The following is a 27577-nucleotide window of genomic DNA, read 5'->3' as shown; positions in this document are numbered from 1 at the left end:
TGCACCCCCTAGTACAGTTGGTAGTGGTAGTGCTCCTCCAAAGGCTATAGTTGGGTTAACCTTGGTATCTGAGGCAGGCTCTGACTTAGTCAGGGTACCTACCCAGTTCTTGTTTGTGCTGGGGACATGGATATGACCCATACATTAAGTCCCAGTACTCTGGGCAAGTACAGGCAAACGCCTTAAATCAATGGAAAAATGGCTCAGGCCTACAGGGACACCTGTGCCAGTGTCACTATGGCGACACCAGAATTTGTGGACCCTGAACAGGTAATACTAGGTTCAGACTACCTAGTGACCAATGCTAGCAATGTCACTACCAACCATAGTATGGCACTTGTTAATTTCTCCTGGGGAGGGGTAACTGGCATCAAAAGGGTTGTAGTTAGTTCAGACCTCCCAGTGGACTGTCTTTTGGGCAATGATTTGGAATCGTTCTTATGGTCAGATGTGGAGTATAGGACTCATGTGGAAATGTTAGGTTTGTCAGCACATGTCCTTGCTGTGACTAGGTCACAGGCCAAAAAATGCCCAGCTGAACAAGTGCTGGATCCTGGAACAATGGACCAGACACTTCCTAAGAGAAAGAGGAGTAGGGTTAAGGCAGTGCCTTCCCCCCTGCCTCAAGGTGAGGATCAGCCCTCTCAGGAGGCTGACCCAAAGACCCCAGAAGGAACTGTCCTAGAAGAGCTTGAGCCTGAACAGGTTGAGTTTCTTGGGACAGGGGCAGGCACAGTTAGACTGTTCCTCTCTTGAACCCCTCAGACAGCAGGCTGCTGCTGAGGCTGCAGGGAATGCCACAGGTACCCACAAGGTGTACTGAGATGATGGGCTCCTTTACTCTGAGGCAAGAGACCCCAAGCCTGGTGCTACCAGGAGGCTGGTCATCCCCTTGTCTCTGAGAGGTTTCCTTCTTACCTTGGCCCATGAGATTCCCCTTGCAGGTCACTTAGGCCAGAACAAGGCTTGGGACAGGCTTGTCCCTCACTTTCACTGGCATCATTTGTCTGAAGACACAAAAGAGTTTTGTCGCTCATGTGTCACCTGCCAAGCCAGTGGCAAATCAGGTGGCACCACAAAGGCCCCCCTTAGACCACTACCTGTGGTGGGGGTACCCTTTGAAAGTGTGGGGATTGACATTGTTGGACCAATGGACCCCCCAACAGCATCTGGGCACAGATTTATACTGGTGGTAGTGGATCATGCCACCAGATATCCAGAAGCTATTCCCCTTAGGACCACTACAGCCCTGTTGTGGCCAGGGCCCTACTTGGAGTTTTCTCCAGAGTGGGGTTTCCTAAGGAGGTTGTCTCTGACAGAGGTGCAAACTTCATGTCAGGATACTTGTCTGCAATGTGGAAGGAGTGTGGTGTCAATTACAAATTCACCCCCTATCACCCACAGTGCAATGGGCTTGTGGAGAGATTCAACAAGACCCTAAAAGGGATGATAAAATGGTTACCAGAAAAGCTTAGGTGAAGATGGTACATCCTTTTACCCTGCCTTCTGTTTGCTTACAGAGAGGTCCCACAGAAGGGGGTTGGCTACAGCCCTTTTGAGCTTCTATTTGGGCATCCTGTGAGAGGACCCCTGTGTCTTGTGAAGGAAGGATGGGAGTTACTTCTCAAAAAGCCTAAGCAAGACATAGTGGACTATGTACTTGGCTCCGCTCCAGGATGGCAGAGTACAAGTAGAAAGCATCTAAAAACCTTGAGGCCAGCCAAGAACTGCAAAAAGCTTGGCATGACCAAAAGGCTGTCCTTACTGTTTACCAGCCTGGACAGAAGGTATCGGTGTTGGAGCCAGTGACCCCAGCAGCTCTCCAAGACAAATGGTCTGGACCCCATACTATCATTGAACAGAAGGGAGAGGTCACCTACCTGGTAGACCTTGGAACTCCCAGGAGCCCTCAGAGTACTTCATGTGAACAGGTTCAAGGCATTTGTCAACAGGGAAGACATGGGCTTGCTCATGGCTACAGATGAGGGACAGGAGGAAGAGTGACCCTCTCCCAGACCTGCTCACTCAGAACCCTGATGATGGGTCAGTAGATGGTGTAGTCTTTTCTGACATCCTCTCTGAACATCAGCAAAAGGATTGCAAACAAGTTCTTCAGTCCTTTAGACAAATGTTCTCTCTGACACCCAGTCTGACAAACTGGTGCACACATGAGGTGGACACTGGTGACAGTCTGCCTATAAAGAGTAAAATCTACAGGCAACCTGACCACGTCAGGGACTGCATAAAACAAAAAGTACAAAAGATATTGGAATTGGGAGTCATTGAACCCTCAGAGAGCCCTTGGGCTAGTCCTGTAGTTCTAGTGCCTAAACCTCACACCCAGGATGGTAAGAGAGAGATGAGGTTTTGTGTAGACTACAGGGGTCTCAATGCTGTCACTAAGACAGATGCCCATCCAATACCAAGAGCAGATGAACTCCTAGATAAATTGGCTTCTGCCAAATTCTTGAGTACATTTGACCTGACAGCTGGTTATTGGCAAATCAGGTTAGCTGAGGATGCCAAGGCCAAGACAGCATTTTCTACCCCAGGAGGTCATTACCAATTTGTGGTGATGCCCTTTGGTTTGAAAAATGCACCTGCCACTTTTCAAAGGTTGGTGAACCAAGTTTTCACTGGGCTGGATGAATTCTGTGCAGCATATCTAGATGATATTGCTGTCTTTAGCTCCACCTGGGAGGATCACCTGATCCACCTGAGGAACGTTTTGGAGGCCCTGCAAAAGGCCGGCCTCACTATCAAGGCTAATAAGTGCCAGATAGGGCAGAGTCAAGTTGTATATCTGGGCCACCTTGTAGGTGGAGGCCAGGTTCAACCTTTGGAGAGCAAGATACAGGCCATAAAGGACTGGGCTCCTCCAACCACCCAGACACAGGTCAGAGCATTCTTGGGCCTTTCTGGTTACTATAGAACATTTGTCAGAAATTATGGAACCATTGTGACTCCACTTAATGATCTGACAAGTAAGAAAATGCCAAAGAAAGTTCAGTGGACAGTTAGCTGTCAAAAGGCATTTGATGACCTAAAGCAGACCATGTGCACTGCACCTATTCTCAAGAGTCCAGACTACTCCAAACCTTTCATAGCATTTCCATATTTCCATATGCTCACGTTGCAGCAGGTTCTCCCTCTGCTTCGGCAAGGGGACTTCCTGGCTACGCTAGATCTCAAGGATGCATACTTTCACATTCCCCTGCATCCTTCACACAGGAAGTACCTCAGATTCACGATTCAAGACCAGCACTATCAGTTCAGGGTTCTGCCTTTCGGGGTCACCACAGCGCCAAGAGTTTTTACAAAGTGCCTGGCGACTGTGGCGGCGCATCTACGACGCCAGAACGTCCACGTCTATCCCTATCTGGACGACTGGCTCATTCAGGCACAGTCAGAACAGCAGTGCGCAGACCACGTGTCCCGCACCATTCATCTCCTGCACGATCTGGGATTCTCACTGAATTACCCGAAATCCCATCTCCAACCCGCCCATATACGGCAGTATCTGGGCGCGACAATAGACACTCTGGCAGCCACTGCGCAGCCAAACTCAGTGAGAATCGCCAGTATCCAGACGCTGATCCAACGATTCAGACCTCAGCACTCGCTTCCAGCGAAGGTGTTCATGCAGTTGATAGGCATGATGGCCTCCTGCATCTCCATCGTCCCGCACGCGAGGTTACATATGCGTCTGCTCCAGGAGTGCCTAGCACGTCAGTGGACTCAGGCTCATGGGCAACTAACAGACCTAGTGTTGGTGAGCGGTCGGGCGTACAACTCTCTGCATTGGTGGAATCCACAAAACCTTTGCAAGGGCCGACCGTTTCAAGAGCCAGTGCCACAGATTATCCTGACAACGGACGCCTCTCTCCAGTTTTGGGGAGCGCATGTACTCCACTACACAGTGCAGGGACTATGGACACTACAGCAGAAGAAGATGCACATCAATGTGTTGGAACTGATGGCAATCTTCATGGCCTTAAAGGCGTTCAAAGTACATCTGTGCAACAAGGTCGTGTTGATCCGGACGGACAACATGACGGCCATGTACTACATTCAGAAACAGGGAGGAACACACTCTCCGCAGCTGTCTCATCTGGCTCAGAGCATGTGGAAGTGGGCCATTCAGAGGAACATCTTCCTCATGCCGGAGCATCTCCCAGGCAAGGACAATCAGATGGCGGACCTGCTCAGCAGGCACAGCCACCAAATGCACGAGTGGGAGATGCATCCATCAGTACTCCAACCGTACTTCCAAAGGTGGGGTCATCCAGAGATAGACCTGTTCGCCACAAGGGAGAACGCAAAATGCCAAAGCTTCGCCGCCAGGTTCCCACACCCGTAATCGCAGGGCAATGCGATGTGGATGAACTGGTCAGGCAGATTTGCGTACGCTTTTCCCCCAGCACCTCTGATTCCGCTGGTGGCACGCAAGCTCAGGCAACACTCGATGACTCTCATCCTGGTTGCTCCAACGTGGGCTCGCCAGCCATGGTACACCACGTTTCTGGAACTTTCCGTGGTACCGCATCAAAGGCTTCATCTCACTCCCAGCCTTCTGACGCAGAGCCATGGCGACATTCAGCACCCAGATCCGCAACAGCTCAACCTGGCAATCTGGCTCCTGAAGTCCTAGAGTTTGGCTACCTCAATCTTCCCCCCGATTGCATGGACATCATTCGGGAGGCAAGGAAGCCCACTACTAGAGCATGTTATGCGGCTAAATGGAAGCGGTTTGTCATTTATTGTGTAAACCACATTGACCCGCTGGATGCTTCCATTCAGAACATCATTTGTTACCTGTTCCATCTATACCAATGCAATTTGGCGTATTCTTCCATCCGCATTCACCTGTCTGCAATGGCCGCATACCTCCAGAATAGGCAACACCTATCACTTTTCAAGGTTCCTGCTATCAAGGCATTTCTGGAAGGACTCAAGAGGGTCATTCCACCACGGACACCACCAGCTCCAGAATGGAACCTCAATGTGGTTCTTACAAGGCTGATGGGTCCTCCTTTTGAGCCACTGCACTCTTGTGAGCTTCAGTTTCTAACTTGGAAGGTGGCTTTCTTAGTAGCAATTACATCGCTACGGAGGGTTAGTGAGTTACAGGCACTCACCATCCAAGAACCTTTTTTCCAAGTACATGCCAACAGGGTGGTGCTCCGCACTAACCCTAAATTTTTACCCAAGGTTGTATCTCAATTCCACTTAAACCAGACAATTGAGTTGCCAGTGTTTTTTCAAAATCTTGAGTCGCTGGCGGAGCGGATGCTCCACACCCTTGACGTTAAAAGAGCCTTAATGTACTACGTTGACAGGACAAAGGATTTTCGAAAGACCAAGCAACTTTTCGTTGCATTTGCCTCACACCACAAGGGAAACGCTATTTCCAAAGCTGGTATTGCTAGGTGGATCGTGAAAAGCATTCAGATCTGTTACGCTAAAGCTAAACGCACTCTCACAATTCCACCAAGAGCCCACTCCACCAGAAAGTTGGGGGCCTCTATGGCCTTCCTTGGGAACATTCCCTTGGAGGATATTTGTAGAGCAGCCACATGGTCTACCACACATACTTTTACTAAACATTACTGTGTAGACGTACACTCTAAACAGCAGGCAGCTGTTGGTCAGGCTGTTCTCAAAACACCTTTTCAAACTGCTGCAGCTGGCACGGGCGGCCGCCAATAATGGGAGGACTGCTATGTATTCTATGCACAGATATGAATTCAGCAGCCCACATGCCTCGAACTGCAAATGCTACTTACCAGTATGCATCTGTTCTTGGCATGTAGGGCTGCTGACATTCATATCGCCCGCCCTCCTCCCCGGCGCCTGTAGCAGCTGCAGTATTCATATATATATATGCTCATAGCATGGTCATCACTCATATAGTTCACTCCATATCGGCCAATGGCTAAAAACAATCTGGGGATGGAGGCGATGCCCATGCGCACTGTAGTCCAGGGGAGGAGCCACCTATCTCGTGTTACTTCGAAGACTCTTCCAGGACAACAATGTACAATCATCCGGACCCAACACTAGGCGGCGATCTATGCACAGATATGAATGTCAGCAGCCCTACATGCCAAGAACAGATGCATACTGGTAAGTAGCATTTGCATATTTGATGGTTACCCCGTTGTACTGTTGAACAGCACTGCAGCGATGCAGTGGTTCAGCTTGCGCTACCCGTCGTGCTATAAAAATGCACTACATAAATTAAATAAAAATTAAAAACTAGTGATATTCACTCTCACCAATACCCAAAGCAGTGCACCAAAAAATCTGCAGAAATTGTTTTAAAGTCTTTATGGTAATCTTTCCAAAAGCATCCCAGTCACTTCTTCCTGCATCGGGAACATCGTCCACTCATCCATCCGCTTATCCTTCCCGCAACTCATCTATCAAAGCACGTTCCTGCCGTTCATCCCTCCATTCATCAGCTCACGTGTCAATCCCTCCGCCCGCCCATGTTGCGTGCCCGTGGGAAGAGTCCTTTCAAGCACGCACATGTCCTCCGTTCCTCATGCGCAGCTCCCCGTCTGTTTTCGCTCTGGCTCTAGGGGATGTAATAATAGAGACAGCACTGAGGGGGCAAGAGGTCTGACAGCTGACGTCACGCTGTTGAATCGGGTCTTTAAACAAACATGCTGCATGATAACCTTGCCCCACGGCTGCTTTGATGCACTTGAGGGAGATGAATCACATTCAACCACTCTTCTAACCCATCAGAACACCCAGTCACAAATCCAATCGCTCATCTATCTACCCATGCACCTACCAATCTCTCATTCCTCCACCCATCTTCCCACTCGTACATTCCTCCACCCGCTCTTCCAGCCACCCACTCATCTATCAAAGCAGGCGTCCGTCGATCTCATCATCCATCTGTACCCTTGCCCCTCCCTCTAGCTGCCCACCTACTCATCCACCCACTCATCCATCGTCTCATCCTTCCCGCCACTCATTCATCTGCTCATCCTTCCCGCCACTCATCTATCAAAGCATGTGCCTGCCGTTAATCCATCCATTCCTTCATCAGCTCACGTGTCCATCCCTACGCTCGCCCACGTTGTGTGCCCGTGGGAAGAGTCCAAGCACGCGCATGTCCCCCGTTACTCGTGCACAGCTCCCCCTCTGTTTTAGCTCTTCTCGCGCGGTGGGTGGCTCCAGGCCCTCTCACTAATTTGCTGTTTGGGCTGAGAGCGCCAGAAGTAATAAGGGGACTTGAGAGGCAGCGGTGGCACGGCCCCTTCATTTCTGGGAGTATCTTGTGTAGTACAGCAGTGCCCTGGGGGCACGCACACAGACCCTTACCCAGCACTGTGTGCAATACGGCCCCTGGTGTGAGCAGCATCTAGGCACAGTCCTAAAACTCTGAACCTCAGAATGGAAAGTGTTGGGGCAGGACATTCAGAACTGCTCGAAGTTCACGCATGTCATAGATATGGCGAGAGGAAAGGTATGTGGGAAGCATGGGTGAAGTAATCACAAACATGTTAAACTGTGGGAGATCATGTGCTTTTTCTGGCTGTAAATACAGTTTTCATACCCCCATGGAATTATCCATTTATTACTGTTTTATTGCTCAGCAACATATCCGAGACGTTTCGCACAGACCATCAGTATGTCTTTAAGGTTGTGTGAATGCACGCTCTGTAACTTTTGAAACTTTACAGTGCATACGAAATCATCCCTGAGCTCCCTGACCCTGGCAGGGTGTTGGATGTCCCCTCTTGGACAGTGGCGTTTCTGTGTGGCCATCTGTCACGCATCTGGAGAATGGCGGAACCCTCGTGTACAGGGTTTGAAAATAACCACTGTGTCTGTGTGTGTGTAGACATCAACTCTATTAAATACCCCTCTCAATAGCCCCCCTGTAACTCTAGATTGGGTCTGGTGTCGGGTGGCCTTGGTGAACCCCTCTCACTGACAGCTTCAGAAGCATTAACAAGCATTTGAAATGCAATTGGTCTCGCATTTGCGAGTGTTTAAGCTACACGCATTGTAAATAACAATGCCTTTTATTTGTTTTAAAAACCAAAACATAAATAAAAGGCATTGTCATTTACATTGCCAATAGCTCAAACACGCATAATTGCGAGACCTATTGCATTGCAAATGCTTGTTGGTTTTGTGACTGTGCCGTCCCTTTCTTTTCTGTTACCCGTGGTGGGCTGCAGATGTTCTGGGTTGAGCCGTGTGGTTTCCTTGTTCTGGTACAGCTGGTTAAGCTGTGTTTACCTTTCTTTTGAGCCTCTGCCTACGTGCTTGTCTCAAGAGGGACCCTTCTCTGTAGAGTTTTGCATTCCCCTATGTGGGGTATTTGTTGGCAATCGTACTGATTCTTCCTTGCCCAGCAACTTTTGACGCAAGCTGACTGTTCCTACTGTTGTACGATGTCTCCCCTGGTGAGATCCATAGTATTGGTTTCTCTCCAAGGGTTCTCATTGGCTGTCTACGGTTAGTCCGTAATACATCCCTGCCTCCGTAGGGGGTTTTGGCGCCCTGGCGTGTTCCGACAACCTCGCTGTGCACGTCTTGCCTGTCTATTGGTGGACACGCGTCCCTGGGGGGGGGGGAGAGGTGGGGGGGGGGCAGGTCTTCCCTGGCATGGTCTCCGGTTCATTGCTTCTTGCGGGACATAGGGTCCCGTTATCCCTTCCTGTCCTGTGCATATTCCTAGTTCTCAGGGAATGGCTCTGGTGTATGCCTTTCTACCATTGGATCTGTGCTCCACCCCTGATGTTTTTCTGGGTGTGAGTTCTTACTCCCATTCTGGGGCAGATGCATCCTTAGGTAGAATTACTGTGTGTGTATTCTTCTCGACGTTCCCTATTTTGGTGGACGGTGTCGGTCTTAGGCTGTGTAGGCTTTTGGCGCCTGGCTTCTGTCTGTGACTTCTTTCTATCCTTTTCGGGCAGTCTCATGTTCTATGTTTCCCTTGTCTCTCTGGAGACCAGGACTTTTCCCACTCGGGGACCTGTTATATTTTCTGCATTCTTAACTGTTCTGCTGTGGTACTGCTTGCTTGACTCCCCTATTTAGGATTAGTCACTCCACGTACGTGTGTCGACATTCTTGTCTCTTTGTGGGTATATCGTGGATTTTACACACCACTGGGGTGTTTGCATGCCTTTTAATTCGTTTGGCTGCATGCCTACCTCCTGAGCTTTGATCAGTGGTGGCTCTTCTGTCTCTGTTGACTTTGGCTCAGGTCCTGGCTTCCCTGGACCCAGGAGACTGGATGGTAGCGTTGGACTTGCAGGACGCTTATTTCCACATCCCCGTCCTGCCGGCCCACCGGCGTTACCTGCGGTTCACGGTAGGCCACGAGCACTTTCAGTTTACCGTGCTCCCCTTCGGCCTTACCAGCGCCCCACGGGTGTTCACGAAGGTGATGGCGGTGGTCGCAGCTCATCTGCGCAGGCTAGGGGTTTCAGTCTTCCCTTACCTCGACGACTGGTTGTTGAAGGCTGGCTCGCCCCAGACAGTCGTCAGCCACCTCCAGACGACGGCAGACCTCTTGCACCAGCTGGGGTTCTCCATCAATGTGCCGAAATCACACCTGTGCCCCTCTCAGAAGCTCCTTTTCATCGGAGCGGTTCTCGACTCGGCGCAGTTTCGGGTTTACCCACCCGAACAGCGGGTTCGGGATATACAGGCTCTGATTACAATCTTTCAGCCATTATCCAGAGTTTCGGTCAGGTTGACGCTGCGGCTTTTGGGGCTGATGGCTTCCTGCATCCTTCTGGTGCATCACGCCCGTTGGCGGATAGGGGCTCTGCAGTGGGACCTGAAGTTTCAGTGGGCCCATCATCAAGGCAACCTGGCCGACCATGTCCTGATCTCGGAGGGCACTGCGAGACATCTGCAGTGGTGGCTCACGGACTGCCATTGGGTCCGCGGCAGATCCCTCTCACTTCCCCAACCGGAGCACGTAGTTGTGACGGACGCGTCTCTCCCGGGCTGGGGAGGCCACATGGGAGAGGCGGAGATAAGAGGCCTCTGGTCTACGGCGGAGTCCCGACTCCATATCAACCTTTTGGAGCTGCGGGCGATTCGTCTTGCACTGAAGGCATTCCTCCCCTCTGTCCGATGGAGTGTACTGCAGGTGTTCACGGACAACACCACCGCCATGTGGTACTGCAACAAACAGGGCGTGGTGGGGTCGTAGACCTCTGCCAGGAGGCTCTGCGCCTCTGGCAATGGCTGGAACATCAGGGCGTGACCCTGGTGGTTCAACACCTGGCAGGTTCCCTGAACGCCAGGGTGGACAAACTCAGCCGCCGGTGCATGATGGATCACGAATGGCGTCTGAACTCGGACGTGGCGCAAGGTCTCTTTCTGCAGTGGGGAGAGCCTTGGTTAGATCTATTCGCCACCGTAGAGAACGCGCAATGTCATCAGTTCTGCGCGTTGGAATTTCCAAGGCAGCACCCGCTCGGAGACGCTTTTCATCGCGAGTGGAGTTGCGGTCTGTTGTACTCCTTTCCGCCTATACCACTTCTGCCCAGAGTGCTAAAGAAGATCAGGCGCGACCGGGCACAAGTCATCCTTGTGGCTCCGGACTGGGCACGACTGTACTGGTATCCCGAGCTACTCAGCATGTCAGTCGATCCCCCGGTTCGTCTGCCTCTTCAGGAGGACCTTCTGTCGCAGCAGCAGGGGACGGTCCTCCACCAGAACCTGTCCAGTCTCCTCCTCCATGCTTGGCGATTGAGCAGCGACAGTTGAGGCCATTTGACTTGCCTCCTGAAGTCTGTAACATCATTCTGGCATTCAGGCGTCCCTCCACAAAGTCGGTATACGCCTGCAGGTGGAACAGATTTGTGGCATGGTGCACAGCAAAGGCTGTGGATCCTCTCTCTGCCCCTCTTTCGGAGGTTCTTCTCTTTCTTCTTTCTCTTGCCCAGCAGGGCTCTGCTCTGGGCACTATCAAGGGCTACCTTTCTACTCTTTCAGCCTTTTTGAGGCTGTCTGATCAACCTTCTTTTTTCAAGTCCCCTATTGTTAATCGATTCTTGAAAGGCATCACGCATATGTTCCCTCCTGTGCCCTTTGTGATGCCTCAGTGGGACTTGAACTTGGTTCTTACTTTTCTGATGTGCGCTCCCTTCGAGCCACTTCCCAACTGTCCTCTTCGCCTTCTCACTTTGAAGACTGCCTTCCTGGTAGCCATCACCTCTGCCAGGAAAGTGAGTGAGCTCCAGGCTCTATCCTGTAAACCTCCTTTCCTTTCGGTCCATCCGGACAAGGTTGTGTTGCGGACAAGGCCTTCTTTCCTGCCCAAGGTAGTCACAGCCTTCCACATCGGGCAGTCAATCACCTTGCCCACCTTCTTTCTGACCCCGCATCCCTCTAGAGAGGAAGAGAGGCTCCACCGTCTGGACCCAAAACATGCGCTCTCGTTCTATCTGGATCACACACGCCAGTTCCGGGTGGATGACCAACTCTTTGTTGGTTACGTGGGCGCTAAGAAGGGGAAAGCGGTGCACAAGCGGTGCACAAACGGACCATCTTGCGGTGGATCATCTTGTGTATTCAGGCGTGTTACTCCTTGGCTAAGAAGGAATCCCCTGTTGGGCTGTGGGCTCATTCCACTCGGGCCACAGCGACTACAACTGCCTTGGGCCGAGGAGTGCCCTTGCAGGACATTTGCCAGGCGGCTAAGTGGGCCTCGCTGCACACGTTTGCAAGACACTATTGCCTGGACAGCCAATTCCGGAGGGATGGCTTCTTTGGCCGTTCCGTCCTCCAGGACTTTCTGGTGTGATTATTGGTTCGCAGACCCACCACCAGGGTTGGTATTGCTGGGGTATCTATTCTAAGGTAAGGAATCTATCACTAACGTGTCTCTTTCAGATGCACAAGTTACTACTTGTGTAACGATATATCTGTAAGAGACATTAGTTAGTGATAGATTCCTTACCGACCCACCTATCCCCCCCCCGTTCCGCGAACTGATATCTAGGGTTAAGGTTATCCCCTTTCAGGGCCCTAGTTTCAAGGCACCAGTGTTGGTTTTTAGCATAGCTCAGCATTTCTGGTGCGGAAAAGCTGTGTCTAAGAACTGACGTCCGCACGCGGAGGCGGCGTCTAAGTATTCCGACGACGTCATCACGGCGCCGCCGACGACGGACGCGGAGCCGCAGACGACGCCAACCGACGCGCAAGGGTACTGCTACGCAAAGATTTCCGGATCAAGTCTGACGCCTGGGACATTCTAAGGTAAGGAATCTATCACTAACTAATGTCTCTTACAGATATATCGTTACACAAGTAGTAACTTGTGCGATAGGGAGAGAGAGGAAGTGAGAGGGAGTGAGATAGTCAGAGTGAGCGAGAGAGAGGGAGTGGTGAGAGGGAGTGAGACAGTCGGAGTGAGTGAGACAGAGGGAGACAGGGAGGGAGAGAGAGCTGGAGGGAGGGACGGAGGCAGAGAGAGAGATATAGAGAGAGGAAGACAGAGAGGGGGACAGAGAGGGGGACAGAGAGGGAGACAGAGAGAGAGACAGGGAGAGAGACAGAGAGAGAGATAGAGAGAGAGGGGTATGGAGGGAGGGAGAGAGAGAGAGCGAGAAAGAGATTTTGTGTATGCCGGGTCTGGTAGCTCAGTGGACGAAGATGTCCACTGCAGGGACCTGAGTTGAACCTCATGGTCACAGTTTTTTGTTGTTGTTCTAGCCCCGCACCCTCTCCCACTGACCCCGCCCCCACAGGTGCGGCCCTAGGACACAAGCCACTCTGTAAATTTGACCCCCGAGAGAAAGTTTGTGACTACCCAGTGTCTAGAAAGAGCCCATTCTGTAACTTGGTGTAAATCTGTTCTGTTTTTTCGGAGTTAATTAATGAAAAAAATTTGAGATATCTTGGGACACGGATCCTCCGTGGGTACCCGCAGATCCGAAGTCCATATGGGGAGAAAAATAACCTCACACACCATACCCACGCTGCGCATAGTCAAAGGCCATGCGCAACATGGGGTTTGGCACTGGGTCTGGCCACAGGTCAGGTCTTGTGGCCAACCTCCGCCGCGCGGCGGTGGTTGTAGTTTCTTAACATAAGTATAATTGTAATTGCTGAATTTTTATGGTTTTGTGGGTAAAATGTAAACCTAGCTATAACGTCTGTGTAACCTTTGGTTTCTCTCCGGTGGGAATGATGTACCATGTAATTTAATGTATTTAATAATATTGTATCTACTTCAAAACTTTCTCTGTTATTCCTCATTGATTTTTCTGTTAACATGAACATAACAGAAACTCAATCTATTATTGACCTTTGATCTTTATTTGTTTAAATTATTCTCAGCTTATTCTGAGTCAAGAGGACCTGACAACTATCTTGAGGACTTTGAATGAGAATTTAGGAGACACAGATGATGCTACTCCTTCTTCTGCACCGGAGCAAAAGGATACAGGAGAGTCCAGTAATGATGCAAACAGTACTTCTCCATCTGCAGGTACATTTTAATCTTACTGTGGGGCATTGCCGCGGTTGTATGATGGAGGCACGCAAGGCTCATCCACCGTGCCTCTACCACACATTCCTTTACCACGCATGCCTTTACCATGCAATTTTGTGGTAAAGGCATGAATGGTAAAGAGATATGCGTGGCTAAGGTCGCAACGCTCCTTCCCCAGCCCTAAACAACAAACTCCCTACATGCCCCCCCTGGGCCTGAGGCCCAAATACCCCCTACCCCCTCCCACCCTTGCGCTGTCCCTAAAACTACCCCAACTCCTTCCACTGCCCTCAAGCCTAAAACTATAGCCCCTATTTTAAAAAACTACCGACCCCCCCAGCCATAAAAACTACCCGCCATCCCCTAAGCCCCAAGGACTGTCCTGACTACCCATCCCTCTGCCCTAAGGCCTTAAAACGCTCACCCTTAGCTAACACTACTCCGACTTGCTCCCACCCACTGACCCCCTCTCCCCATCCCTGAAAATGAACCCCTCCCGAACCCTCAAAACACCCCCTTCCCAACCCTCAAAACAACCTCCTCCCCAACCCTGAAAAGATCCCCCTGCTGAACCCTCAAAACAACCCCTCCCCAACCCTGAGAACAGCTCCCTCCCCAACCCTGAGAACAACCCCCTCCCCAACCCTCAAAACAACCACCTCCCCAGCTCTGAGAACAAGCCCCTCCCCTCCCCTGAAAACGAACCCGCCTCCCCTGTAACTACCCCTCACACCATACAACCTACCCAGCCCCACTTACCTCACTGCGTCGTCCGCCAAGGTCTTCCTGCTTCAGAGTTCCGCGCACTGCCTTAACCACGCAAATGTATGGTTACAGCAAGCATTGTTACGCTTAAGTAGTCGGAACACGTGTAGCTCTGCCCGCCGACCCTGCCTCAATTGAATACAGAGGCAGGGCGATTTAGCAGAATTCAGAATGCTAGAGATGTATATATATTCTCTGAAGTTTCCTTCCAATTGCAATGAAATTCATGATTCTGTTATGTTTACTATAGCACTGATAGTGATAGTTTCTTTGGACATCTGGATGTATTTCATGGAGACCAAAATAAATGCATTGTATGATAGTAGATCCTTGCGTCATCAGAGGGAGCTGCTATTCCTCAATAATTTGACACTTGGTATGTATAGTAGCTCTTTGGAAAAACTTCTGAAAGAAGTTTCTATCCCAGTCCATGGAACCATAGTTTACTGAAGGTGCATCTTGCAATCAAACTTTTGATCCCCTTGGCTAAAATGGAGTCTTGTGACTATGTTTACAGAGCTAGATGCCCTAGGCTTGAAATTCTTGGTGTTGGATGTCTACCCTAAAGGGAATCTAATGTTTCTTTTTGAATTGCTTTTTGCTGGTGTAAGTAGGTATGTGGCAGCGGCTGGCATGCACTTTCCAGACCGTATGCATCAGACAAAAGAAATTCAATAGCACAGCACCTCAAACTTCTGATGTTACTTTTTTAAACCTTAGGGAACATTTACAGAAAATTCTGATGGATTCATCTACCTGCGGTTTCCTCACCTTTTGAATATACATTGCGCCAGCTTAGAGCAGAAACTTTTCGATAGCGTTCCCACGCAGATAGAGGGCGCTGGCTCCATCACTGCTCTGCATGTGGCACAGCGTTACATCACTAGAGCCATAAAGCAACCCCATCGGTGTGCTGACATCCGTTCCCTTTTTCCGAGTCTGCAAAATGTGATTTTTTTTCATACTTTCAGTAAGGAATTGTCGTTTTTCAATGTTTTTTTTCGTTGAAATCCACTTGGTGCAGTTATTTTCAGAATATCTTCACCGTCGAAATCTGGTTTCAGTCTTGGCAAAGACTGTGATGGTTAGATGTCTATTACTGACCCGCATGATGACATTTGTCTTTGCTACTTTGGATTGGACTATGATGTTGTGCACCCAGCTCAACCTAGGGATGGAAGCATGTCACCTGGATGGGCTTTCGTTTTTGGACCCTGAGAGCGGAGGCCCTCTTCCCAGCGGTCCAAAAACCTGTCTGGTGGTGTCAAATGGCAGGTACGCTTCCTGGCCTGGTCGTTTTTCAGGCATCTCTAAGATGCCCTCTGAGTGCATTTTACATTAAATCCCACACTAGCATCAGTGTGGTTTAATGTGCTGAGAAGTTTGTTTTCATCTTCCCAGGTTTCAGTAACGCCATTATGGAGCTATGGAGTTCGTAAGGATCAACTCCCAGACCAGTACTCTTTATGGTTTTACTGCACTTACAATGTCTAAGAATAGACTTAGACACGGTAGGGGTCCAGTGCTCATATAACTGCATCCTCACCTGCTGTCTAGTGACCCTGCTATAGAGATGACTTACCTTAGCCACAGACAGTGGGGCTGCAGACATGGCACACAGGGATGTGTGCCATGTCGACTCTTCAATTTTCTCTGCAGCAAAACACGCAGTCTGCAATGGCAGTGTGTGGATATTAACACGCAGGGTCTCCAAGGGTACCGCAATAGGTGCTGCAGCCCTTAGAGGCCTTCAAAGATCACAGGGCCCTTGGTGCCATGGTACTTTTTTACAAGGGACTTACCTGCGGCCAGAGGGGTGCCAATTGGTGGTGCAAATGTAAGTTTTTTGGACAGGAACACAGGTGCTGGGCCTTGTTTTGCAGTATCCCAGCATACACCTAGTCAAGTTGGCATTAGGTATCTGCCAAAAAAGTAGGGGGTAACCATGCAGAAAAGGGCCCTTTCCTACAACTCGAAATTTGAAAAAAGCATTGGCAACTACAGCGGTTACTTTGAAAACTTTTTGGGGTAATCTGGCCCGCTTTGGATGAACAACTCGGGCAGGGAGCAAGTCAGAGGGTCCATTAAGTTTAGCTGAACAGTTAACTTGTAGTCAAAGCACTGTCTAGTCCAGATCCATGCTCAATGGGTGCACAGCCATAGGCATCAATGGAGTGGGCCCGGTTAGGTGACTTTCGTCCCGCAAAGTCCAGGTGAAGACCAGCCAAAAAAACAGTTGCCATCGGTCTCCGGTTTTAGCGAAAACCAGCAATTCCCCTTAACTACTAGTAGTGTCCATCTTGTGTGCCAAACTGCAGTTTGATGACTCTCCTGGATCCAACAGACTCGGTGCAACTTTTGACTGTCCTCCTTGACTACGCTTCGGCGTTCAGCTGCAATCAATTGTGGTTACCAACTTACGAAGGTGGCATTTCAGCTTTTGTGGCCCTGAAGCTGTAGCAGGAAGTCAGACAACTGACTCTTGGGGTTCACCTCTTCTGTCTCAGAAGACTTTACCTCAAGTAGAGCACCACAGGCACAGGCCATTCTCTTCTAGCCATGGGAAAGCAAGGGCAGTACAGTCTTTGGTGCAGCCTTTCTTTGCCAGGTCCAGTGAACAACAGGGCAGTCCTCTTTCAGTTCTCTCTCTAGTACAGACGTGGTCTGAGGTCTGGGTGAAAGGAGTGCCATTTTTATGCCCACAGCTTGCCACTCTGGGAATGCGGTGACTACTAGAAAATGGGCTGTCAAGTCCCCTCCTTTCTGATGAGGACTTCCTGCAATATGTAGTCGGCCCAGGCGCAGGTTCCGGAGAAAGAGGGAGAACAGTTGGATGTATCTGCTGAATACTCATAAGCCCTTTGGACTTAATGACCGGGTAGAATTTATGCGCTATTTATGAACACGCATGTCAGATGTATAGAAACACAGCAGTGCTTTCCCTTACCCACACTAGTGGATATAGTAGCCATCTACTTGTAAAGTATTTTATTATTTCATTTCTTTGGCTACACTGTCACATCGAGCCGATGAATGTTTTTCTCTTATCTTTATTCTTATGTTTCATTTTATAACACTGCCAGTTCATTTATGGTAACAGCATCGAGTGATAGGATGTGTACGACATGTTTTTTCTATCATTATTCACATTAGAAAGCTTTATTGACAGCTATTTGTATTAGAGACGCATATGATTGGCAGAAATCCCGCTCATGTGACCGGGAATCATCCAATCAGAATGACAGTTAGAGTAACGTTTACCGCACATTGAGTTATAATATGGGTGATTGGACCGGCTTCTTGCGAATGCCGGGAGATTGCCGACTGCGTTTTTTGACCGAGAGCAGGAGAGAGGAGACGCTGTTCAATGCGTCGAGAAAGTGAGTTAAAATCAACACAATGATGCACTTAAACGAGTTTTTCTTAACTATCGTGTATACGAAAGGAGGCTCTATATCAAAGTTGTTCTTACGCTTTTCTCGACAGTTTTGCTAACATAGCAACAGTATAACTTGTAAAACGTTATCAAGGTCAACAAATGTGAGTGCCCGAATGGGCGTTTTTGAAATATTATGTCACAAAAACACAAAAGCAGGGTTTGCACTTGGGTGAAATGCACACAAAGTCACTACAAATAGTATTACATAAATGAACAGCATGTACTTATTTGACATTATTCCTTATTATTTTTCTGACATGGCATTTTGTTATACCTTGTTTCAGCTCATGTGGTCCCAGATGAAGGTCTTAATGACCGAAATGCATTGGACTTGAGTACGATAAAAATGCATTCTAAATGATGAATTTGATGAACTTAATCAAAAGAATACTTCTTTGACAAATAAAGAGTCACATGAATATTGAAAATGTGTGCATTTATAAACCTTAGAGGAACTCTGGGTCTTTCCCAGTAGGATTTCACAGCTGTGCGTCAGGGGATGCTTCTACTTTGTTAGTGGGAAGCACTACTTGTTGGATTGTTCCTGCAATATGTGGCATCTAGCTATCCCAGAGTGCAATATTCTGCCCACTCACTAGATGGCAGATCCCTTCCCTCTGTGTTTGGAGCTTGGTAAGCCCACCTTAGAGGTTTGGCTGGCTGAGGCCTACACACCCACCGGAAACCTGGTTTTAGCACTGTTTCTCTCCCTCTCTTTACCCAAAGCCACCCCATTTACCAGAACAGAAGAGCTGCCCATCTTGTGTGTGTTCACCATTTGCTCTTTATAGGCACCTTCTTCTTTGAAGCTTGCCTTTTGGGCTTGCACCCTGTGTGGCTTCCCGCCAAGGGGAGGTAACACCTCTTACAACAGCAAGTCTTGATTGTATCCTTTCCTGAAAATTCTTCACACCCCTCCTCAGGAATGGGGGGGCGGGGGCAGAAAGCTGTCTCATGGCCAGCATCAGCAAATGGTCACTGAAAAACTTGGTTAACAGAATGACAACTTTGTAATGTTGCCTTTTACTCAAAAGTTACATCGTGTTTAATGTAACGATTCTTTTGATACCTTGAAGTACTAACTTTAGTACTCTGATTCAGAAATTACCACAGCTAAGCTATCAGCGTCTAACCCTGTACTCACCAACAGGCTACTAGCCTTTCCGCAGTAACATTGATAGTTTGGGGATTTTACTGTTAGCACTTATAAAAATGCATGTCACACTTTTTGATGTACAGCACCCTGCCTTAGGGCTCAACGGGCGTGCTCCGATTGTTGGTCCATGGCCCTGAAGGCTTTGGGGGAGTGGTCCCTAAAGCTGCTAGCAGCCTTGCATGGGACTCCTCGGCGTCAGAGATTCTGGTCGTGGGTAAGGTCTGAGGTCATTAACAGAGCCCGAAGTCCTCTTCTTCCTGCTTGAAGTCGTTCAACACTCAGGTAGGAAGCATAGGAAGAGGATTAAGAAGTCGAAGTGTTCTTCGTCTTCTCCTCATCCATCAGCTGACAAGATGGGGTATCCTCGGCGTTCTGGGCCTCTTTCTCCGGAACCTGCGCCTGGGCCGACTACATGCCTTTCCAAATTTCCCGGAGCTACCCCAGCCCAGTTGAGAGTTGTAGGATGCCATGCGCCTAATTTTTGGGCAGTCCTACACAGACTATGTGCCTTCGGGATCTGCAGGGTCAGAGGGGGCAAACTCTGGTTTCAAGCCAGCCGCTTCGGTCCTGGCTCCTGTGGGGCCCCACGGATCCATCCCTGGACTGGGAGCGGCACAGGTCGAGCCATCTCGACCTTCGCCGGTGCCGGTCCAGACACCAATACTCCAGCTGCTGCTGGCATCCCTGGCTGTGCCATCCCTATCGTCATCCTCAACTCAGACATCGAGCTACAGGGACCTTGACAGGAGCCCTGCCTCCTATAGTGGAGTCTGAGCCTTATTTTCATTGGCAAGGCCTTAGGGAAGATGGGAGGGGTCGCTTGACCCTTTAGAATACTAGCGCTATGATCAGAATGTGGACTGAGGCTGAGCCCCTATAATGGCTACGGAGGAGGCTAATCTCTTGACGAAGGTGCTGCAATTGGGAGTCGCCACGTCATAATTTTTACTCCCGTTCAATGATCCATCACTGATGTCCTTTTGGGGACCCGGTCCAAACCCAACACAGGGGCTCCTGTGAATGGGATAATTGCCCTCCATCATCGCCCCGCACCTGGGGACCCAAACTTCCTCAACCAACACCCTACCCCTGAGAGCTTTGTGGGCCAAGCCTCCATCTCTCAAGGCACTTTCCTTACCAACCCCCCGGATAGGAAACCCAAGAGATTGGATTAATTTGGGAAGAAGATGTTTTCTTTGCAGTTCGTGAACACTGCTTGTCTTTTGGGCCTTTATTCCCACACTCTGTGTGATATGATGGTGCAAGTGCTGCCGCAGGTCCCATAGGAGGTCCTGGCTGTACTCTCCCAAGCTATTACTGACTGGAGAGATGCAGCGGAGTTCATGATTACTTGCAGACTTGACACGACCGACTCACTGGGCAGAGCGGGTTCAACGTCAGTGGCCCTTAGGTGCCAGGCCTGGCTGAGAATGACTAGCTTCTCGGGGGATGTCCAGGCTTCCCTCATAGACATGCCCTTCAATTGCACCGGTCTCTTTGGAGACAAGTCACATTCAGCACTCGAGCGCTTTAAGGATTATTGTGTTACAGCCAGGTCCTTAGTCCTCTCTGCAGGCACATGTCTACCCTAATCTGCCTGTCGCGGCTACGGAAGGGGCTTCTAGCTGCACCAATTCCAGCTTAGCCACCTCTTTGCGCAGGATCACCAGCCTGAGCATGTCTGAGATTGCGGCACCCACAGGCCTTGTGGGTCAGATGGCCAGTGGTCTGGTCAGTCCACCACCCACCTGCTGCAACCACCTCCAAACCCTCCTAGTCTGCCCCTTTACCACCCAGGTGGTGGCAGAATTAGCCATCACCTGCTCCTCTGGCAGTCGATAACATTGGACAGGTGGGTTTTTCAGATTGTCCAAAGGTAATTCTCCCTCCACTTTTTGACTACCCCTCCCCCTATGCCACCATCTTATGATCCGCTGACGGAGGATCGTGTCTGTTCTCCTTCTCTGTGAGGAGTTCTTAAACAAGGAGCCATAGAGAGGGTTCCTGTGCCAAGAGTATGCTGTGGTTATTCCCTCTAGTTTCTGGTTCCCAAAAAGAACACGGGCCTTTGTCCTATCCTTGATCTTAAAACTCTCAATCTCTTCCTCAAAAAGGAGAAATAAAAAATGCTCATGTTGGCTCAGGTCTTGTCTGACCTGGACCCAGGAGACTGGATGGTAGCTTGGACTTGCAGGACGCTTATTTCCATATCCCTGTCCTGCCTGCCCACCGGTGCGATCTGCGGTTTGAGATGGGACACAAGTAGTTTCGTTTCACCATACTTCTTTTTGACCTTACCAGCACCCCTTGGGTGTTCATCAATGTGATGGTGGTACGGCTCATCTGCGGAGGTCAGGGGTGTCTGTCTTCCCCTAACTCGATGACTGGCTGCTAAAGATGGGCTCACCCAAGGCCGACCTCCAGACTATGGCAAACCTTCTGCACTCACTGGGGTTCAGTATTGTTGGACTTTGCCCTTCTGGCAGGTTCACCCCTAAACTTTTTGCTTTTGAATGGGAATTGGTGGTAGTGATTTTTGGTTTCTGCGCACTTTCACTGTGTCCCAGTGGAAAGTGCGTGCGCACTCTGAGTGTGTGGAGTGAGGTTGGCCTGCCCTCCCATAGGAATGCATGGGGAATGTATTTGTCCCTGGTAGTTCCTGATGCATGAGGTGTGCATGCTCGAGTTTGGTATGTGCGAACTCGTGAGAGTGAATGCTGTGCGATGGTATGTGCGGCGTGTATGTGTCTAGTGGGGAAGTGCCACTTCTAGACATTGATGTGTGTGTGCAGTGAGGGTGCTGGAGTGTGATTGGCTGGAGCTGGCTGGCCAGCCTGGCTCCAGGAAGTCTGTGTGGGTCTGCCCCAGTGGTGAATGGAGAGATTAGCATGCTGATGTGAGGGAAGGGCTGCACCTGGTTCCTGAATGGGGCTGGGCTTTCCCCACATAATGCTGGCTCCGCCCCCTGTGGTGCGTCTAACGACCCTAGCCTCCCTAGTGAATGAAAGGGGTGGTTGAGCCATCAAGGGTGCTCCAAAACCAGCTGCGACTGGTTTCTCCCCCACCCTGCACCTACACACAAAGGATTTAACTGTATAAAAAGGGTCTGTGTCCCCAGAAAGGTTGTTCTCTGCCAGGATCCTGAGGGGGCTGCTGCTGTTGCTGGGCAGGAGGACCGCCACTTGGATTGTCTCCCTGCCTGGAGACCCAGTGAGTTGGCTCTGGGCCCAGCCTTGCCCCCCTCCTGCCTTGCTGTACTCCTGGAAGGACTTTCTGCTGGACTGTGGCACCCCTCCAGCGCCTGGGAGCGCTGGTACTCGCTGGCTTCATCTCTAGCGCCAGGAATCGCTTTATCTGTGCCTATAGCTCTTGGGAGCGCTTTATTGTCCAGCAGCGCCTGGGAGCGCTGTTCGTCGTCTTAGAGCGCTTGGGAGCGCTTTTGTAAGGCAGGTGCCTACCCTGCATTTTGCTGCTCTAGCGGCTGCCCACGCCGCGTATTTGTTTGATTTATTTATTTAGAACGGGAACCCACCCGGTATTGTGCCCGAAAACTTCACCGGCCCGGGAGATGCCGAGCCGAGTGCTGGTCCCGCCTCCTGGACGCGCTGGGATTTGTTCCCGGCTGTCAGGGTTCCCATCGCATCATCCTGGGGCCGCGCAGGGATTGGCCCGACCTCGAGGGCTTCCCCACGCTCCTGCCCTGTGAGGAGGAAGACTGCCGGCGCTCGCGGGGCTCCCATGAGGAGAGGAGAGCCCCGCACCGAAAGAAGGCCGGCCACAGCAGAGACTGAGCACCCGAGGCTCCGGAGAAGGAGGAGAGAGCCCCAATGGTAGAAGCCCAGCAGGAGAGTCGACGCCGCCTCCCCAGGTAGCCGGTGAGTGCGGGCGGGCTCCGGGGTCGCTCCTCTGCCCAGGGCACCAGGGGTCATTCTCTTGTCGAGTCCCAGGAGGGGGACTCCAACCAAGTAGGCAGCCCCCTTGCTCATTGAAGGCCCCGTGGGGGCCCAGGCTCATCCCTAGAGCAGCCCCAAAGGCAGTGGCCTGCTCCTACGTTGCGGGGGCAATTTGTTTAGAGCCCACGAGGCTCGTGGGGCATATTTGTGACGGGCTCAAAGCGCACCATTGCCTTTAGGAGTCCCCAGGAGGGGGACTCCAGCTTACAGCGCCAGAGTTGTTCTTGAGCCCCGAGGATCCGACAAGGCCGCATTCTGTTTCAAGCCACGAGAGGCTCAGCTGGCATTCTAATTCGAGCCTAAGAGAGGCTCCAACGACGGGGCCATATTTGTGTTCGAGCCGCAAAGGCTCCCCGGGGGCACCATTGTTCTAGGTGTGTTTTCAGAGCCCAGTGAGGCTCCCAAAAAGGGGACAAGTATATGTTCAGAGCCTGCGAGGCTCCCAAGTTGGCCCCCCCATCATTGCCACACATCTGCCCAGCCTTCATGGGCAGCTGCCACGTTTAGGCACCCTGGACTCTAGGACACAGGGCGTCCCAGCCCTAGAGAGGCCAGTTGGCCTAGGGACTGCCACAGATTGTGGCTAATGTGAATTTTGCGCAGTTGTGTTCTTTTCCTTACACCTCTGAATGTTTTTAGGCATCATGTGTTTTCCTTCCCTGCACCTCGGAATGTGTTTTAATGCGTCATGTGCCATGTTCTTACACCGCTGAATGTACGTTTATGCATCATGTGTTATGTTCCTATGCTTATACCCCTACAGGTGCTGTGATACTTAGGTGGTTGTTCTTGCTAGTACAGGTGGTGCTAGTGAGGTCCTGGTTCCCTGCGTGACCTGTTCCTAAGGTAGTTAGGGTTGCGTAGGTGGTACTTAACTGTTACCAGTAGTTACTGGTTGTGTGCGTTGTTCTATTTTGTGCTACAGTGATTTATATTCAAGTTCTAAAAGTGCTGATTCCTGACAGTGGTCCATGTGGCCCTGTCTTGTACATATCCCCTGTAAATTCTGCCTGTGCCTGTTGGCACATTGTAAAGTGTGTGTTTTATCTAATGTGTTTTGGTATAATACAAAGGCTATTTTTATATATAACCTTGTGTGGAGTTTCCTTTGTGGTGGGCCTTGGGTGTTGTTGCTGGGGTGCGTGCGCAAATACTTAACTCACAGTGCCTCCAAGTTTAGCCTTGCTACTCGCGCCACGTTACCTAGAGGGTGAGCAGGGGTTATCTTGGCGTGTAACTCCCTTGCCCTGACTTAGGAGTGGCGGTCTCTGACTGACTTTGGCGCAAGCCCTGGCAAGCCAGGGATCCCATTTCTAACAAGTATCAACGTGACAAAGTCACACTTGACTCCCTCTGAGACATTTCCTTTCCATGGAACTTTTCTGGACACAATGCAGTTTCGGATTTATCCTCCCGAGTGGCGAGTCCAGGATATTCAGGCTATGATACTGATGTTTCAGCCTTGGTCCTGGGTTTCAGTGAGACTGACTCTGAGGCTTTTGGGCCTCACAGCCTCCTGCATCCTGCTAGTCACACATTCCAGATGGCATATGTAGGCCCTGCAAAGAGATTTGAAGTTCCAGTGGGCGCAGCATCAGGGGAATCTCTCCGACCTGGTTCAGATCTCGGTGAAGGGGGGGTGGGACTGCAAACAATCTGCAGTGGTGGCAAAAGAACTGCAATTGGGTCAGAGGCAGACCCCTCACCCTTCCCCACCCTGTTCTCAAATAAGTGAGAGATACATCACTCCTGGGATGGGGCAGCTATCTGGGGGAGATGGAGATCCGAGAACTCTGGTCTCCGGCAGAAACCAAACTCCATATCAACCTTTTGTAACTCCGGACATTCCGACTAGCATTAAAAGCCTTTCTACTCTGCATCAAGGAAGGCTGGTACAAGTGTTCAATGTAAACACCACTGCCAAGTGGTACTGCAACAAACAGGGTTGGGTGGTGTTGTGGACCCCTTGTCAAGGGGTCCTACGTCTCTGGACATGGCTAAAATACCTGGGCATATATCTGCTGATTCAACATCTGGCAGGTTCTCTGAGCGCCAGAGCAGACAAACTCAGCTGAAGATGCCTAGTGAATCATCCAGAGGTGGTGCAAGGTCTCTTTCAGGAGTAGGCAGGGCCTTGGTTAGATCTGTTCGCCACCACCAAGAAAGGGTTGTGTCGGCAGTTCTGCACACTGGAGTGTCCAAGCCGGCACTCGCTCAGAGTCACTTTTTGTCTCAAGTGGAGCTCAAGACTCCTGTACGGTTCTCCGTCAATACCACTCCACCCAGAGTTCTCAAGAAGATCATGAATGCCCGGGCGCCAGTTATCCTGTGGCGCCTGACTGGCCACAAAGAGTCTGGTAATCCAAACTTCTGAGCATGGATATCGATCCCCCAAATAGGCTGCTCTTCAGGAGGAACTTGTATTTCTAGCAGCAGGGGAGGGTTTTCCACCTGAACCTGTCCACTCTCTGCTTCTTGTGAGGAGATTATGTAATGTAGCTGCAGTTGACCGCTTTGGCCCTGCCTCCCGAAGTCTGTAATGTCATCTTGGGAGCTAGGCTTCCCTCTACCCTTGATGGTGTCCGCCTGCCTTTGGAAACAAATTGTGGCATGGTGTGCAGAAAAATCTGTTGATCCCCTTTATTCCCCTCTTTCTGAGGTTCTGCTTTGCATTCTTATTCTTCCTCAGCAGGGCTTTGCTCTGGGGTCTCTTTTAGGCCATTTGTCTGCTATTTCTACTTTCATCAGGCTCTTTGTTCAAGTTCCATATTGTAAATGTGTTCCATAAGGGTCTCATTCATCTCTTCCCTCCTTCACTATTCATTATGCCTCAGTGGTACCTTAATCTGAAAGAAACAGGTTAGTTTTAGATTCCTTATCTTAGAAAATCCCCGGGCGTGAGACTGGATCCGGAAAGTTTTGCGTAGCAGTACCCCTGCGCATCGGTAGGCGTCGTCTGCTGCTCCACGTCCGTCATCGGCGTCGTTGGCACCGGGATGACGTCCTCGGAGTACTTGGACACTGCCCTCGCGCGCTGACGTCAGTTCTTCTTTTTTTCGCGCCAGCAAGCGCAGATCCAGAAAAAGCAGTACTTCTTAGTCACTTTTTGACTTAACTTTTTGGATCCTTTTTGGATCATTTTTCGAGTCGGTAGACTCTCGGTGCCGGTAGGGATGCCCGGGTTCAAACCCTGTGTCGATTGTAACCGCCTGATGTTGGTTACTGACATCAGGCCTGTATTGCCTTGGGGCCGACCACGAAGTTGTGCCCAGACTGCCAGACCTTGACGTCAAAGGCTAGGCGGGAGCGGTCCCATAAGCACCTGGAGCTCCGGCAGTCGGCCCCTCACCTTTCGGTTTCCAGGTCGAGGAGGAGGTCGAAGGACCGGTCGCGGGGCCACAGTCATCGCAGCTCTGCGAGTCAACACCATTCGTCAAGCTCCAAATCCTCCGGTAAGAAGCACAAGAAGTCGAAGAGACAACATCGCTCTTCCAACTCCCCCCAACGCTCTCACGATGCGGCCGGGGGTTCGGGCGATACCGCCCACGAGGATCTGCCTGAGCCTCAGGCGCCGCTGCCAGCTCCATACCCGCCGGTCTCTGGGCTGAACGCGACGCCGGAGGAGATCGATGCCTTCCTCATGGCCATGAGGTCGCTCTCTAGTCCGTCGGGTCCCGCTGTGAGGCCTTCGGGCCCTGCGGCCCCGTCTGGGAGCCCAAGCGGGCCGGGTGCTTCGGTCCCGGCGCCGTTGTGTGCTACGGCACCAGCGCCATCTTCGACTTCGGTCCCAACGCCGCAGGGCCCCACCGGTCGACCTTACAACCCCTCCGCTGGCGCCGACCCCCATGGTGTCGCCACCAACGCCGTCCCCGGATGACATTGTCCCCGGTCCCTCCCTCGGTCCGGATCCGGCGTCGGACCGGCGTCGCTCGACGCCGCATTCGACACAGAGAGAAGAGCAATTCTTCTATGATCCAGCCCCATCCTTTGCACCTGACATCAGGAGATGGGAGGCGAGGAGGATTGGGAGGGGTCTGAGGACCCTCTGGCACGGGAGTGCCAGTCATATCAGAACTGGGCAGTTGAGCTAGGGGAGGCAGTGGTCTGGACACTTCACCCAACACTGGATTTGTCTCCCCTCCTACCGTGGCTACGGAGGAGGGGGCTGCTTACAGCGTGGTGTTGACCAGGGCGGCCAAGGCCTTGGCTCTTGATTTCCCTGTCGTGACCATGAGGACTAACCTCCTCACTGAGGTCCTTAAACCGCAGGCCAGCTCTTTGGAGCCTCTACTGCCGTTTAATGAGGCCCTTACTGACGTTCTGTTGGGCACCTGGTCTAAGCCCGCTACAGGCCCCCCTGTAGATCGGAACGTGGCCAGACGCCACCGCCCGGCCCCGGGCGACCCTAGCTTCCTGTCCACCCACCCCACCCCGAGAGCCTGGTTATCCAGGCCTCTAACTCCCAGACCGCATTCCCGACTGCTCCACCTGATCGGGAATTCAAAAGGTATGAGCAGTTCGGTAAGAAGCTGTTCTCCTCACTTAGTTTGGGGTTGCGGTCGGTCAACACTGCTTGCCTTTTGGGCCGTTATACCCACTCTCTGTGGGACATGGACGCGGACGTGCTGCCAGATTGCCTGGAGGAGGCCCAGGTAAAACACGCTCAAGCCCTTGCGGAAGAGCGAGATGCAGCACGGTACTCTATTCTATGTAGGCTGGAAACCACGGACGACGGTTTGCCCCCATGCCTGGCTGAGGTCCGCCAACTTTTCGGC

The 27577-nt window shown here is 51.0% G+C and overlaps 1 protein-coding gene across 4 annotated transcripts in view; it reads left to right on the top strand.

Moving 5' to 3' along the window:
* Positions 1-27577, top strand: part of VPS13A (vacuolar protein sorting 13 homolog A) — a 2146181-nt gene that overhangs the window by 782444 nt on the left and 1336160 nt on the right. For all 4 annotated transcript variants that reach the window (XM_086961343.1, XM_086961342.1, XM_086961345.1 and 1 more), the window contains one exon: positions 13336-13486. In XM_086961343.1, coding sequence (XP_086817469.1) covers positions 13336-13486 — 151 coding nt within the window. The remainder of the gene's footprint in view (positions 1-13335; positions 13487-27577) is intronic.

This window comes from Lissotriton vulgaris, chromosome 3_1 (assembly GCF_964263255.1).
Source record: "Lissotriton vulgaris chromosome 3_1, aLisVul1.2, whole genome shotgun sequence".
Classification (NCBI taxonomy): Eukaryota; Metazoa; Chordata; class Amphibia; order Caudata; family Salamandridae; genus Lissotriton; species Lissotriton vulgaris.
This window is presented reverse-complemented; position numbering and strand designations above follow the sequence as displayed.